The sequence below is a fragment of the Cetorhinus maximus genome, chromosome 23 (assembly GCF_964194155.1).
Source record: "Cetorhinus maximus chromosome 23, sCetMax3.hap1.1, whole genome shotgun sequence".
NCBI classification, from domain to species: Eukaryota; Metazoa; Chordata; class Chondrichthyes; order Lamniformes; family Cetorhinidae; genus Cetorhinus; species Cetorhinus maximus.
This window is the reverse complement of record NC_135901.1, coordinates 24,967,074-24,983,391: the sequence shown is the minus strand read 5'-3', so window position 1 is coordinate 24,983,391 and position 16,318 is coordinate 24,967,074. Positions and strand designations below refer to the sequence as shown.

Here is a 16,318-nt window from a genome sequence, read left to right as displayed (position 1 = left end):
GGAGGATGTCAAGAGGCTTCAAGGTGATTTAGACATGTCGAATGAGTGGGCAAATACACAGCAGATGCAGTATAACATGGTTAAGTGTGAAGTTATTCACTTTGGTAGGAAAAACAGAATGGCAGAGTATTATTTAAATGGTGATACATTGGGAAATGTTGAGGTACAAAGGGACCTGGGTGTCCTTGTACACCAATCACTGAAAGCAAGCATGCAGGTGCAGCGAGCTGTTAAGGCAAATGGTATGCTGGCCTTCATTGCAAGAGGACTTGAGTACAGGAACAAGGATGTCTTACTGCAGTTATACAGGGCCTTGGTAAGATCACACCTGGAGTATTGTGTGAAGTTTTGTCTCCTTACCTAAGAAAGGATATACTTGCCAAAGAGGGCGTGCAGCGAACGTTGACCAGACTGATTCCTGGGATGGCAGGATTGTCGTATGAGGAAAGGTTGGGCCGACAAAGCCTGTATTTATTGGAGTGTAGAAGAATGAGAGGGGGTCTCATTGAAACGTATAAAATTCTGACAGGGCTGGACAGACTGGATGCCGGGATGACGTTTCCTCTGCCTGGGGGCGGGGTCTAGATCAAGAGGTCACAATCTCAGGATACGGGGTAGGCCATTTAGGATAGAGATGAGGAGAAACTTTTTCACTCAAAGGGTGGTCAACCTGTGGAACTCTCTATCACAGGGGGCTGTGGTGGCAAAGTCGCTGAATATATTTAAGAAGGAAACGAACAGATTTCTAGACTCTAAAGGCATCAAGGGGTATGGGGAGAGAGCGGGAGTATGGCGTTGAGATAGAAGATCAGCCATGATCATAATGAATGGCAGAGCAGGCTCGAAGAGCTGAATGGCCTATTCTTGCTTCCATTTCCTATGTTTCAAGGAAGCCGCTCACGACAGTGACCTCTCACCTGACAGTTCACAATGCCCGGCTGATTGACGGCAGAACCGGACCAATAGGAAAGGAGAGGGCGGGGCTGTAGGCGCGTCGAGGCGGCTGGTCGTCCAACCAATCGGAGTGAATAAGGGGCTGGGCTCGGCTGAGTGAAGCATGCGCAGTGTGATTAATGTCGATGGGGAAAAGCTTCTTTCTCGGGTTCGCATTCGGTAAAGGCGGAGAGGGTAGGATGGTGGGGTGAAGCGACGGTGCAATCCGGCCGGTGGTTGAATAGGCTTCGTAAATGTTATGTAAACCGTAAACCACGAAAAACAACCAACCGGTACTCGGGACCGTGCCCCTCTTTTGCACAGAGCAGGGCCGCCGCTTTCTCCCAGTTCCAGACCCAGATTAACGGCCGCCATATTTATTGGGGGCAATTTGCAACAGGGCGCATGCATGGCCTACATCTTTGTAGGGGGCAATGTTATTGAAATTTTTCCAATGACAAAATGTGAACAATTGTCCATCAAGCTGCTTCATACTTTGAGTTACAATGTCTTATTGATGAGGCAAAACAACGATATATATCCAAGTCAGTGACAATAATTTGTATTTATATTGTGCCCTAAACAGTATAAAACTTTCCAATGCATTTAACATAAATGTTACAAAGTAACATTTGACACAGCCACATAAGGAGATATTAGGGCAGGTGACCAAAAGCTTTGTCAAAGAAGTAGGTTTTAAGGAATATCTTAAAGGAGGAAAATGACGCGGAGAGGCAAAGAGGTTTAAGAAGGAAACTCCAGAGCTTGTGGCCTTGGCAATGGAAGGAACAGTCACTGATGGCGATTAAAATCAGGAATTCTTAAGAGGCTGGAATTAGATGAGTGCAGAGATCTTGGAGATTGTGTGGCTGGTGGTGGAGATTGTGGAGATAGGAATGATCACAACCATGAAGAAAAACATGGATGAGAACTTTATCCTTTGTCCTTTTGTCTATGACATCTTTGGCAATATCTTCTTTGCCTCCACCTATCACTGGCCCTCTATCCAGCTCTACCTGTCCCACCCCCCTCAACCAGCTTATATTTCACCTTATTTCTATTTCTCTTTAGTTCTGATGAAGAGTCATACGGACTCGAAACGTTAACTGTATTCCTCTCCGCAGATGCTGTCAGACCTGCTGAGTTTTTCCAGCTATTTTTGTTTTTGTTTGAGAATTTTAAAAGTTGGTGCTTCTTAACTGGGAGCCTTTGTAGGTCAGTGAGTACATTGGCAGTGGGTGAACAAGACAGTGCGACTAAACACACAAGCAACAGAGCTTTGAATGACCTCAAGATTACGGGGGTGGAGGGGGATGGTTTAATGTTGAAGGCCGACTGGGAGTGTGTGAGGATAGTTTAGCCTTGCAGTAACAAAGGAATGGATAATGGTTTCTGCAGGAGATAAACTGAGACTAAGGTGGAGTCAGGCCATATTACTGAGGTAGAAATAGGCGGCCTTGGTGATGATGTGGATATGTGGTTGGAAGCTCATCTGGGAGTCAGATATGACACCATGGTTGTGAACAATCTGGTTCAGCTTCAGAGGAAATTTCTGCGCATCCCGTACTTGACGTCAGACAAGTCAGGATGGTGCGTGACTTGGGTGGGAACTTGGAGGTGCTGGTGTTCACATACCCTGGTCTGTCTAGGTGGTGGAATCTGAGGGTTTGGGTGATTCTGTCAACGTTCTTGTCAAATTATAGATGTCAAATTTTTCTCCTTCACCACCTGCCTCTCCCACCTCTCTTTCTCTCACACACACCCTCTCTCCACCCATAGAACCAGAGTCTTGTTTAGGCCCACACCAGATTCCCACCCTGAAGGACATCAGTGAACCAGTTGGGTTTTTACGACAATCCAGCAGTTTTCATGGTCAATTTTTCCTGGTGCCGGCCCCACAAATTACCGGATTCATTCAGCTCAATTTCACAACCTACCTTTGTGTCTTCTGGGTTCTGTCTCACTCTCTTTTTCTGTTTTATATCAATTTCACAGGATATTGGAAGGGAAGGATTTGCAGTCAGGAAGCTGAAACCAAACATCACATTGGGATCTGACAGAGTCACCCAATTTATCATAACCAGAATATCATCGGAATTTGAACATGGAAGGGAAAAGCACCGTTCACAGTGGAGAGAAACCGTACACGTGTTCTGTGTGCGGATGAGGCTTCAGCCAATCATCTAACCTATCAAAACACAAATGCAGCCACAGCAGGGAGAAACTGTGGAAATGTGGAGACTGTGGGAAGGGATATAATTATCCAGTTCAGCTGGAAAGTCACAGGCGCACTCACACTGGGGAGAGGCCATTCACCTGCTCTGACTGCGGGATAGGTTTCACTCGATCATGCCACCTGACAAGACACCAGCAAGTTCACACTGGGGAGTGGCCATTCTCTTGCCACATGTGTGGGAAGGGATTTACTCAGTCCTCCAGGTTGCTGATACACCAGCGAGGTCACACTGGGGAGAGACCTTTTAAATGCCCAGACTGCGGGAAGTGCTATAGAAGTTCCGGGGTCTTGATGTCCCATCAACGTGTTCACACTGACGAGAGACCGTTCAGGTGCTCTCACTGTGGGACTGGGTTCAGGAGGTCATCTCACCTCACTGAGCACCAGCGAGTTCACACTGGGGAGAGACCATTCACCTGCTCTGATTGTGGGAAGGGATTCACTCAGTCATCCACCCTGCTGACACACCAGCGAGTTCACAAGTAAATATAGTGTTTGGATTTTGCTGCTAATCACATCAGGACTAAATTGGGCTCTTTTTCTGCTGATGTTAATAAACTCCAGCCTAGTTATAGGTGTTAATATTCTGGATATAATTAAAATAAATCAGCTTTGTGTTAAACACACAGTGTGCCGAGTCTTTTTAATATCTATAACACAAGTTAATTCCTTTGAAGTGCTCTCCCTTTCCTGTCTCCTCTGTTCTCAAACTCCAACTCACCAGGCTCCTTAGACAGCACCTTCTGAACCCACGACCGCTACCACCTAGAAGGACAAGGCAAGTAGATAGATGGGAACATCATCACCTGGAAGTTCCCCTCCAAGCCACTTACCATCCTGACTTGGAAATATATCGCCGTTCCTTCACTGTCGCTGGGTCAAATTCCTGGAACTCCCTCCCTAACAGCACTGTGGGTGTACCTACACCACAGGGCTGCCTTAAAAAGGCAGCTGACCCTCACCTTCTCAAGGGAAATTAGGGATGAGCAATAAATGCTGGCCTCAACTGCGATGCCCATGTCCAATGATTGAATTAGAAAAAAACAAGTGTGAGGAGCTCATGGAGTTTCTTTGTCGCTATGATTAAGACAATCCTATCAACTGCCTCAGCTGCTTTCCTCCCTTCCACTAACACACCGGGCTGAACTGCCTCTCAAGCTGCTCCTTCTCCTAGCCCTGAACTCTCATATTTCTTATGTTTATCTGCCATCTCTCCTCATGCCCTCTCAGAGCTCATCTTGTCCATGAGAACCACCTCCTGCTCCATTGACCCTATTCTCACTAATCTGCTAATCTTCCAACTTCCCCATTTTCACTGACATTGTTAATGGTTCTCTCTCTTCAGGTTCTGTCCCTCTGTCCTTCAAATCTGCCATCATCAGCCCCTCCTCAATAAAACCAACCCTTGACCACAACATATTTACAAACTCCCACCCCATCTCCAACCTCCCTTTTGCATCCAAAGTCCTTGTCACTTCCCAAATCCATGCCCATCTTTCCAGGAATTCCATTTTTGAATCCCCCCAATATGACTGTTGCCCCTGTCACAGTGTTGAATGAGCTCTTAGAATCACAACTTACATTCCATGTCACCAAGATGAACTCTCCCTCCTTGTCCTTCTCGGCCTCTCTGCAGTCATTGACACCATGAACCAAACCATCCTCCCCCAATGCCCCTCCACTGGTGCCCAGCTAGATGGGACATCATGCTCCTGGTTCCTTTCTTATCAAATTGTAGCCAGAGAATCACCAGCAGTAGCTGTGATTATTTGAATAACACTGTGAAAGACTCACTCACTCAATAGGTGATCAGGTATCACTGCACTTTTAAATAAAAATGTTCCATTATCACCCTCACTGGTCTGCACAGCAGGGCTGCTTTGGGGTGCATCAGAGTGCTTCAGCTGGAGTTTGATGAGAGAGGGACTTTTAAGGGTTAATTTCTATCTAAAGTATAATCTTTCTTTAATTTAGCAACTAACTAAAAGTTGTTCTTTGGGTTGGGAGAAGTTGAGTTTTAGTCCAGCTTTAAAACAGGGGTTATACAGGTTCTGCTTGCAGCTGCAGCTAGTTAATTAGTTAACTGGGTTAAACAGGTTTTCAGAAGCGAGATTCAGGCAGCAGAAAAGCAAGCTATTGATAGTTATGCTTTTATCTTCACTGGAGTGTTGCTTTGGGTTGCATTGGAGTGCTTAAGTTGGCGTTTGGTAAGAGAGGGACTTTTAAGGATTAATTTCTCTCTAAACCATTCGTTAAATTTTTTATTCATTTATAGGCTGTGGGAATCGCTAGCTAGGCCAGCATTTATTGCCCATCCCTAATTGCCCTTGAGAAGGTGATGGTGAACTGCTTTCTTGAGCCACTGTCGTCCACATGATGTAGGTACACACACAGTGCTGTTAGGAATTCCAGAATTTTTGTCCAGCAACAGTGAAGGAAAGGCAACGTATTTCCAAGTTAGGATGGTGAGTGGCTTGGAGGGGAATTTCCAGGTGGTGGTGTTCCCCTCTGTTTGCTGCCCTTGTCCTTCTAAGTGTTGCTAAAAGTTACTCTTTGGGTTGGGAGAAAGTGAGTTTTAGCCCAGCTTTAAAACCAAGATTATACAGGCTCTGCTTGCAGCTGCAGCTAGTCCATTAGTTAACTGGCTTATACAGTTAAGTCATGGCAGGGCAGCTCGGCCAAGTGGAATACTCCTCCTGTGCGATGTGGGAAGTCAGGGACACTTCCAGTCTCCAGGTGACTAAGTATGCAGGAAATGTCTCCAGTTGCAGCTACTCAAAATCCACGTTTCAGAGCTGGAGCTGTGGCTGGAGTCACTGTGGAGCAAAAGCAAAGAAGAGATCTTCGTGGATAGCACATACAGCAAGGTGGTCATACCGCAGGTAAAGAGTACACAGGCAGAAAGTGATTGGGTGACTGCCAGACAGAGTAAAAGCATTAGGCAGGTAGTGCAGGGGCCCCTGGGTCCAAGCAAAGGGGATGCAATGGCGTAGTGGTATTGTCGCTGGACGAATAATCCAGACACCCAGGGTAATGCTCTGGGGACCTGGGTTTGAATCCCACCACGGAATTTGAATTTGATAAGCAATCTAGAATTTAAAAAGTCTAAAGACCATGAAACCATTGTCGATTGTTGTGAAAACACATTTGGTTCACTAATATCCCTTTAGGGAAGAAAATCTGTCATCCTTACCTGGTCTTGCCTACATGTGACTCCAGACCCACAGCAATGTGGTTGACTCTTAAATGCCCGCTGAAAAGGGCAATTAGAGATGGGCAATAAATGCTGACCCAGCCAGCGACGCCCACATCCCATGAATAAATTAAATAAAGTCTGTGGCATTACGAGTGGCTCAGCTGCACAAGGCGGGGAGAGCGCAAGAGAAATATTGACAGGGGATTCAATCATAAGGGGAACAGATAGACGTTTCTGCGGCCGCAGACGTGACACCAGCATGGTATGTTGTCTCCCTGGTGCCAGCATCAAGGATGCCACTGAGTGGCTGCAGGACATTCTGAAGGGATGGGTGAACAGCCAGAGGTCATTGTCCATATAGGTACCGATGATGTAGGTAAAAAGAGGGATGAGGTCCTGAAAGCAGAATATAGAGAGCTAGGAAATAAATTAAAAAGCAAGGTTTCCAGGATTCCCCTGGAATCAGGGTTACTCCAAGTGCCACGTGCTGGAAAGATCAGGAATAGGAGAATATACCAGATTAATTCATGGCTGGATAGATGGTGCAGGAGGGAGGGATTTAGATTGCTGAGACATTGGGACTGATTCTGGGGAAGGTGGGACCTGGACAAGGTGGATGGGTTGCACCCCAGTAGGACTGCAACCAATATCCTTGCTGGGGTGTTTGCCAGTACTGTGGGGGAGGGTTTAAAGTAGACTGGCAGGGGGATGGGAAACTGAGTGGGGAGACACAAAAGAGGGAAACAAAGATTGGAATGAGAGACAGAAAAGTAGAAAGCAAAAGTGGAAGGCAGAGGAAACAAGGGCTAGCAGTAAACAGAGCCATAGTACAAAAAAAATGTGTAAAAATGTTAAAAAGTCTAAAGCACAGAACATTCGCAATAAGGTAGATGGATTAACAGTGCAAGTAGATGTAATTGGATACAATATGATTGTGATTACAGAGACATGGCTGCAGGGTGACCAAGGCTGGGAACTGAATGTCCAAGCAGACTTGATATTTAGGACAGACAGGAAAAATGGAAAAGGAGGTGGTGTGGCATTGTTAGTTAAGGACAAAAGTGCGATATTGAGAGAGGAAATTGGCTCAGAAAATCTAGATGTAGAATCAGTCTGGGCGGAGCTAAGAAGCAACAATGAGAAGAAAACATTATTGGGTGTTGTCTGTAGGCTTCCAAACAGTAGTGATTAGGTGGGGGACAGTATTAAACAGGAAATTAGAGATGCATGTAACAAGGGTGCTACGGTATTTATGGGTGACTTTAAGCTGCATATGGATTGGGCAAACCAAATTAGCAATATTACTGTGGTGGATGAATTCCTGGAGTGTACAAGATTTTTTTTAGACTCGAATATCGAGGAACTGACTAGGGAATTTGGTATTGTACAATGGAGAGTCATACACGGACTCGAAATGTTAACTCTGTTTCTCTCTCCACAGGCGCTATCAGATCTGCTGAGTTTTTCCAGCATTTTCTGTTTTTATTTCAGACACCCAGCATCTGCAGTATTTTGCTTTTACGCTAGCATCATGAGGAAATATTTTCAGTAACAAGTGGTAAGAATTTGGAATTCACTATCGGATGGATACAGATTCAAGAGTGACCTTCAAAAGGGAATCGGATAAATTCTTGAAGGAGAAATGGTGCTGGGATGGGATAAAGAATGGGGGAGTGGGACTAACTGGGTTGCTTGCCGAATTTGTCAGCACAGATTCGATAGGCCAAATGGCCTCCTTCTCTGCTGTGGTTTGATGACATTCTGTCATCTATAACAATGGAACGATTCATAATAAACATATGATAGAATCTCATAGAGCACGGATGGTGGCCATTCAGCCCATTGTGCCTGTCCTGTCTCTGAAAATGTTACCAATCTGTCGCACTCCCCTGCCCTTTTCCGATCGGCCTCCAAATCTTTACTTATTAAGTTGAAATTTAAATCACTTTTGAAAGTTACTACTGAATCTGCTTCTACCAGTCATTCAGACAACGACTTCAGTCTTCCCAATGTTTAATTTGAAGAAATTTCTGCATATCCACCACCAGATATCAGACAAACAGTCTGATAATTTACCAAGAGTGGAGAAGTCGTGAGAGGTGGTGGTGAGGCAGAGCTGGGAACTGACAGTGTTTTCAGATGATGTCATTGTGTGGAGCAGGTTAATGAGAAATAAGAGGAGACCAAGGCTGGATCCTTTGGGGACACCAGAGGTAACTGTGGGATTGGGGAGGGAAGACATTGCAAGTGAGTCTCTGGCTATGAGTAGAAAGAGAAGAATGGAACCAGGAGAGAGCAGCCCCACCCAGCTGGACGACAGGGGAGAGGCGAAGGTGCAGAATGATGTGGTCAACATTGTCAAAGGCTGCAGACAGGTCGAGGGCGAGAAGGGCGAGTTTATCTTTGTCACAGTCACATAGGATGTCATTTGTGACTTTGATAAGAGCTGTTTCAGCACTGTGGCAGGGGCAAAAACCTGATTGGAGGGATTCAAACATGGAGTTGTGGGAAAAATGGGCACAGATTTGGGAGGTGACAACATGTTCAAGGACTTTGGAGAGGAAAGGGAGGCTGGAGATGGGGCAATAGTTTGGAAAGACAGTGGGGTCAAGCATTTGTTTTTTGAGAAGGGTATAATGATGGGAAATCTGAAGGAGAGAGGGACAGTATCTGAGAGAGAAAACTATTAACATAGTCAGTGAACATTGGAAAGTTGAGTGATCAGCAGTTAGTGGGAGTAGGGTCGATGGAGCAGGAGGTGGGTTTCATGGACAAGATGAGCTCTGAGAGGGCATGAGGGGAGATGGGAGGGAAACGACAGAAAGATGTGAGTTCAGGGCTCGGGTAATGGGGAACTTTAGGGAGGGCGAGTGGAAGGGAGGGCGAGTGGAAGGGAGGGAAACAGCAGAGGCAGCTGATCGTATTGTCTCAATCTTAGCAACAAAGAAGCTCCATGAGATCCTCACACTTGTTGTTGGAGGTGAGGATGGAGGACACAGGGGAGAGGGAGAGCCCTTGAAAAGGAACTAACTTGTGTTAGTGATATTAAAAAGATTCAACACACTGTGTCTTTAACACAAAACTAATTTATTTGACTTTTTGCCAGATTAGACGCTGTAAGAGGGCTGTAGTTTATAACATCAGCAGAAACAGACCCCAATGAACATGATTCAGTCCTAGATGTGATGAACAGCAAAATCCCATCACTGTTGTTACTTGTGAATTCGCTGGTGTCTCAGCAGGTGGGGTGAATGAGTGAATCTCTTTCCACACTGGGCACAGGTGAATGGTCTCTCCTCAGTGTGAACTCGCTGGTGTGTCAGCAGGTTGGACGAGGTAGTGAATCTCTTGCCACACTGAGGGCGGGTGAATGGCCTCTCTCCAGTGTGAATTCGTTGGTGTGTCAGCAGGTTGGATGAGGTAGTGAATCTCTTCCCACACTGAGGGCAGGAAAATGGCCTCTTCCCAGTGTGAATTTGCTGGTGTCTCAGCAGGCTAGATAACTGAGTGAATCCCTTCCGACACTGGGGGCAGTTGAAAGGCCTCTCCCCAGTGTGAACTCGCTGGTGTGCCAGCAGGTGGGATGACCGAGTGAATCCCTTCCCACACTCAGAGCAGATGAACGGTCTCTCCCCCGTGTGAACTCGCTGATGTCTCAACAGGTGGGGTGAATGAGTGAATCCCTTCCCACAAGTGGAGCAGGTGAACGGCCTCTGCCCAGTGTGAATTCGCTGGTGTACAATGAGTTGAGATGATCGCCTGAACCCAGTCCCGCAGTGAGAGCATTTAAATGGTCTCTTGTCTGTGTGAACACACTGATGGTACATCAGCTCCCAGGAACTTTTAAAGCACTTCCCACAGTCTGGGCATTTAAAAGGTCTCTCGTCAGTGTGAACTCGCTGGTGGCTCAATAGGTTGGATGAAAGAGTAAATCCCTTCCCACACGTGGAGCAGGTGAACGGCCTCTCCCCAGTGTGACTGCGCCGATGCATTTCCAACTCAGATGGGAATCTGAATCCCTTCCCACAGTCCCCACATTTCCACGGTTTCTCCCTGGTGTGGCTGCGCTTGTGTCTTGACAGGTCAGATGATTTGTTGAAGCCTCGTCCACACAGAGAGCACGTGTACGGTTTCTCCGCGATGTGAACAGTGCTTTCTCTTTCCATGTTCAAAATCAAATGATATTCAGTTTACGATAAATTGGGTGATTTCAGATTCTGCTGCGATGTTTTGTTTCTGCTTCCTGACTGGAAATCCTCCCCTTCTAATCCCCTGTGAAACTGATTTAAAACAGAAAAAAGGGAGTGAGGGAGAACCCACAAAAACAGGTTGTGAAACTGAGCTGAATGAATCTAGTAATTTATGGGGCCGGCACTAGGAAAAAGTGACCATGAAAACTGCTGGATTGTCATAAAAACCCAACTGGTTCACTAATGTCCTTCGGGGAAGGAAACCTACCACCCAGTCTGGGCCTATACAAGATTCTGGCCTCCATGGGAGGAGAGAGAGAGTTGGGAGATGCAGTGGGTGAAGATGTGTTTAATATATCTTCAGCTCGACCAGAACTTTGGCAGAATCTCCCAAACCCTCAACCTCCTCCACCCAGAAGGACGAAGGTAACAGGTGTCAATGAACACCATCACCTCCAACCCACGCACCCTCCTGACTTGTCTGACATCCAGTACTGGATGAGCAGAAATTCCCTCCATTTAAACGTTGGGAAGATGAAAGCCATTGTCTCCACTCCCTAACCAGCTCTCTGAGGCTGAACCAGAATACTCGCAATCTTGTTGTCATATTTCAGCCCAAACTGAGCTTCTGACTACAGATCACTAAAACCACCCATTTCCACCTCAGTAACATCGCCCAGCTGTGCCCCTGCCTCAGAGCACAGCCCGGTCCTCATTCCGGCGCTATGGGTTCCCGTTCTCATTGACAGGGGACTTTCTGACCCATGGGTATTCTGGGTAAACCAGCCGCCCTCAAGACCAATCTGTGAACGGGCATTTTTTTTCCCGCATTAGTAAAACAGAAGATCCATGGATGAGGGGGATATTGGACAGGAAGCACAATGAGAGGTCCGGACACTTTATTAAATACTCACAGCAGAAGCACATTAATCTGGCCGGAGATCACTTCCTCACAAGCAGCCAGCGGAGCGGAGCCTCCTGAGATTCCGGTCCCTTTCCAGTCAGTATTTACAGGAGCTGGGACACGGAAAAGAGTCTCAGTAAAATCAGGGATTTATTTGTTCACTGTTTTAAAATGGGTCTGGGCTCACACTTGAAGTTTGTGCAGCCTGTGATTCCCTGAGTTTATTAACTCTCCCCCTCCAGACCCTTTGAGCTCTCTATTATTTTTCAATGTCCTACTGGCCCTGTGATTCCCTGGGTTTATTAACTCTCCCCGCTCCAGACCCTTTGGGCTCTCTGTTGTTGGACTCTCTATTGTTTTTCAATGTCCTCCTGGTCTTGTGGTACCTGATCCAATAAAAACCCTCCTTACATCACACAGGAAACAGCTTTAGACATGTTCTGACTTTTCACCTCAATCTTATTCTGCTGAATGATCTCATTGACCGTTCCCTTTCTCTCGATCAGTCCGTCCACCATCTCTTTTCTGGATTTCACTCCTTCTTGTTGTTCCAGGATTTCATCTCTCTGCCTTTTATTTCCTTTGCTGAAGCTTCCTGTCCATTGCTGCCTCACAGCCTCTTCCTGTTCCCACATATTCTCCATGTCTAAGAGCTTCCCAGCGGCCGTGCCAGCCGTGGCCCCTATTCCAGCCCAGTCACCGATCCCTCTCTTCCCTCCACCCTTTTTACTGTGTCACTATCACAGGGACGATTTCAGTGTTTTCCGAAAACTGCCTTAACATCGGGGTCATGGCTACTGGGTGGTCATAGTCCACCCATCCCTCTCCATGCATTCTGACTTCTGAAATCCGTGGATAATTCCCTTATCATCCAAACATCAAGGTCCTTGTAAATGGGATGACATAACCGTGGGGACGGGTGTGTGGTATTCAGGGCACATAGTACAGGAACTATTTTAAATTTTGTATCATTATGTAGGCTTTGTGAGTACAAGTGATGATTAAACCATTTATGGAACCAATTTCATGTGGCAGGACTAATTGAGGGGGTATCAGTGAAGTATATGGGGTCTTGGGCTTCATAAATAGAGGTACTGAGTACAAAAACAGGGAAGTGCACCAACAGAGTTGTTCTGATCGGGAACTCTCTCCCTGAAAAGGTGCTAGAACCTGATTCTATGTTTAGCCTCCACCCACTCATCCTAGATTCCCCAACCAGTGGAAATAGTTCCTCTCTATCCTGTCAGTTTCAATTAATATCCCAAAATCTTTGATCAAATCAGCTCTTAATCTTATAAATTCCAGGGATTACAACCCTCACAGTGAGGTGATGTATTTTATCAGGAGGAATAGGGAGAGGGAAAATATTATTCATGGCACAGCTCTAAAGAGTGTGCAGGGACAGAGGGACCTGAGGCTTCATGGCTTTGATCTCTGAAGGTGACAGGATGTATTAAGAGAGTGGTTAGCAAAGCCGATTGGATCTTGAGCTTCATAAATAGTGATATTGAGAACAAAAACAGGGAAGTTATGTTGAATTCTTTATGAAGCTCTGGTTAGGCCACAATTTGAGAACTGCATCCAGTTCTGGTCACCTCACTTTAGGGAGGATGTGAAGGTCATTGAGAAGGTGCAGAGGAGATTTACCAGAATGCTTCCTGCAAAGGAGGTTGAGGGGAGATTGGTAGAGGTGTACGAGATTATGACAGGTTTAGATATGGTGGACAAAGAAAAGCTATTCCCATCAGCTGATCGTACAAGGACTCAAGGACAGAGGTTTAAGATTTTGGGTAAAAAGTGCGGGAGATGTGAGGAAGAATATTTTTACACAGTGAGTGGTAAGGACCTGGAGGTTACTGCCTATGAGAGGGGTGGAAATGGACATGGTGAGTAATTTCAAAAGGAAAGTGGACAGAAGCATGAAGGAAATAAACTTGCAAGGATACAGGGATAGAGCAGGGGAATGGGACTGATTGGATTGCTCTACATAGCTGGCGTGGACTTAATGAGCCTAATGGATTCCTCTGTGCCATAATGACTCTGTGACTCTTTTGTGTAATCTCATTCTATAATTTAACCCTTGGACTCAGATCACTCAGGTAAATATATGCTACACTGCCTCCAAGGCCATTCTATCCTTCCTGATGTTTGTTGCCCAGAACTGAACACTGTTCTTCAGGTGTGCTCTAACCAGGGTTTGTGTGTCTCAGCATTTTTCCAGTCACACCTGAAATCTTCTCAGAATCTCACAGTGCAGAAGAGGCCCTTCAGCCCATCGAATCTGCACCAACACGTGAGAAACACCTGACCTACCTACCTACCTAATCCTATTTACCAGCACTTGGCCCATAGCCTTGAATGTTGGTCAAGATGTCAAGGCCCATTGGTCCCTAATGGGCCCTACTCTTTCCCTGGGTATCCTCTTCCCATTGGCATTGAAAAAAAAAATTTAGATCCCTGCAGTTAAATCTTTCAGACACTGAATTGGAGATTTTTCACCAAATATCAATTTACGATTGTAGTAAAAGTTCATAATTTTATTGTCAAGGGGTCCCTACTGAAAGTTTTTGAAATTAAAGGGAAGGATCACAGATGGTGCTTTTAAAAAGGGACACTGCAGTCCTGAAAATCATTGACATCTCCAGAATATTAAACTCCAGCCAGTTATAGGGTTGTTAACATCAGCAGAAACAAAATATTGCCAGACTATCAATACTAAACCAGCTTACAAGCAGCAAGAACGGCAGGATCCAACCCCTGCAGTCGCTTATGAACTTGCTGATGTCTCAGGAGGCATTGTGACTGAGTGAATCCCTTCCCACACACCGAGAGTTGAATAACCTCTTCTCAGTGTGAGTGCGTTGGTGGGTCAGCAGGTTGAAAGACTTTGCAAATCCCTTCCCACACAGCGAGCAAGTGAACGGCCTCTCCCCAGTGTGAACTCGCTGGTGTGCGGTGAGGTTGGATGACCGACTGAATCCTTTCCCACATACGGAGCATGTGAACGGTTTCTCTGCAGTGTGAGTGCGTTGGTGAGCAGTGAGGTTGGATGACTGCCTGAAACTCTTCCCACAGGAAGTGCAGCTGAATGGCTTCTCCCCAGTGTGAATTCGCTGGTGTCTCAGCAGGTTGGGTAAAACTGTGAATCCCTTCCCACACTCGGAGCAGATGAATGGTCTCTCCCCAGTGTGAATTCGCTGGTGTAAAATGAGGGAGGATGCCTGTCTGAAACTCTTTCCACAGGAAGTGCAACTGAATGGCTTCTCTTCAATGTGAATTCGCTGGTGTGACAGCAGGTGGGATGACCCAGTGAATCCTTTTCCACACACAGAGCAAGTGAACAGCCTCTCTCCAGTGTGAACTCGCTGGTGTGTCAGAAGATGGAATGACTGAGTGAATCCCTTCCCACACTCGGAGCAGGTGAATGGCCTCTCCCCAGTGTGAGTGCGTTGATGTACAGTGAGTGCTGAAGAGTGCCTGAACCTCTTTCCACAGGAAGTGCAGCTGAATAGCTTCTCCTCAGTGTGAATTCGTTGGTGTGACCAAAGGCCAGATGACTGAGTAAATCCCTCCCCACACACAGAGCAGGTGAATGGCCTTTCCCCTGTGTGACTGCGTCGATGGTTTTCCAGCAGGGATGGGTAACTGAATCCTTTCCCACAGTCCTCACATTTCCATGGTTTCTCCATAGTGTGGGTGTCCTTGTGTCTCTCCAGGTTGAATGATCAGTTGAAACCTTGTCCAGGCACAGAACATGTGTACAGTTTCTCCTCACTGTGAACGATGTGATGCTTTTTCAGGCTGTTTAACTGGTTAAAGCTCTTTTCACAGTCAGTTCACTGAACACTCTCACTCGGGTGTGAGTGTGTGTCTCGGAGTTTTTCCAGTGACACTGAAGTTCAAAATCTTTCCCCACTGACAGAACAGACAAACATTTCTCCTTCCACATTCAAAGTCTGAGGGAATTCAGGTCCTGGTGAATCGAGTGACTCTGTCAGAAGATGTTTGGTTTGAGTTTCATATTTGCAAATCCTTCCCTTCTAATACCCTGGAAAACGAGTTTATAAAAGTCATCAATGTCAGTCTGGGATAGAAATTCAGAGCAGACAATTCTAGTTTTAATGGAATATTGTTTTCTCTCTTGTTCCCCCAAAGCTGTAAATCCCCGTCCTACACACTCCCTCCTCCCTGGGCTGAAATCCAAACCCATCTCACCATCTCCACCATTTCTTTCCTCCACTCCCAGTTTTCTCCCTCCCTCTCCTCTGCGTGGGTTCAGTTCTCCAGCTCCTGTCTGCAGACTGACAATAAAATCAATGAATTAATCATTTTCCCTCCTGGTCACAGACACCCTCAAACCCCATCCACTCTCTGTTGCATCATCAAGGTGGCCATACATGCGTCTGCTCCCAGATGAACCAAGATGACGGCTGTTAACCTGGGCCTGCTCCTGGGAAGAAGCCCCAGAGCTGCAAAGCAGGACCTGCAGGCTCTTATTGGGGGCTTGGGGTCTCCAGTGAGTGTTTCTGAATCCTCCACGCCCACCTCCCAGGGTTTCCTTCCTTCCCAGAGATCAGAGTCCTCACTGATTTCAATTGCTGAACACCCTCTCCCTGGCATGACTGTACTGAGTTTCCATACATACAAACATTGGAATTAGGAGCAACAGTAGGCCATTCGGCCCCTCAATCCTGCCCCACCATTTGATAAGATCACGGCTGATCTGATCGTGGCCTCAACTCTATTTTCCTATTTACCCCCTATAACCTGCGACTCCTTTGTCAATCAAGAATCTATATAACTCAGCCTTGAATATATTCAATGACCCAGCCCCCCTGGTCTCAGGGGAAGAGAATTCC

The 16,318-nt window shown here is 46.3% G+C and overlaps 3 protein-coding genes across 4 annotated transcripts in view; 2 read left to right on the top strand and 1 right to left on the bottom strand.

The window, feature by feature from the left end:
• LOC144697425 (uncharacterized) overlaps positions 1-15,500 on the bottom strand; it is a 31,350-nt gene extending 15,850 nt beyond the window's left edge. Inside the window, 2 exon segments of the mRNA XM_078569400.1 lie at positions 9,909-10,160; positions 14,301-15,500. Of these exon segments, the coding sequence (XP_078425526.1) occupies positions 9,909-10,160; positions 14,301-15,148 (1,100 nt within the window). The 5' untranslated portion in view covers positions 15,149-15,500.
• LOC144697901 (uncharacterized) overlaps positions 1-16,318 on the top strand; it is a 292,792-nt gene that overhangs the window by 43,321 nt on the left and 233,153 nt on the right. The window lies entirely within an intron of this gene.
• Positions 1,058-3,788, top strand: LOC144697354 (uncharacterized). 2 transcript variants are annotated; one of them, XM_078569345.1, is made up of 2 exons: positions 1,058-1,113; positions 2,929-3,788. In XM_078569345.1, the coding sequence occupies exon 2, from the start codon at positions 3,341-3,343 to the stop codon at positions 3,653-3,655; it is 315 nt and encodes a 104-aa protein (XP_078425471.1). In that variant the 5' UTR covers positions 1,058-1,113; positions 2,929-3,340; the 3' UTR covers positions 3,656-3,788. The 2 variants fall into 2 exon arrangements, with proteins under 2 accessions (XP_078425471.1, XP_078425473.1); XM_078569347.1 differs by having other exon boundaries at positions 1,058-1,128.

Excerpts from the sequence above, each read along its gene's own strand:
- LOC144697354 (XM_078569345.1), top strand. The coding sequence starts at position 3,341 with ATGTGTGGGAAGGGATTTACTCAGTCCTCCAGGTTGCTGATACACCAG.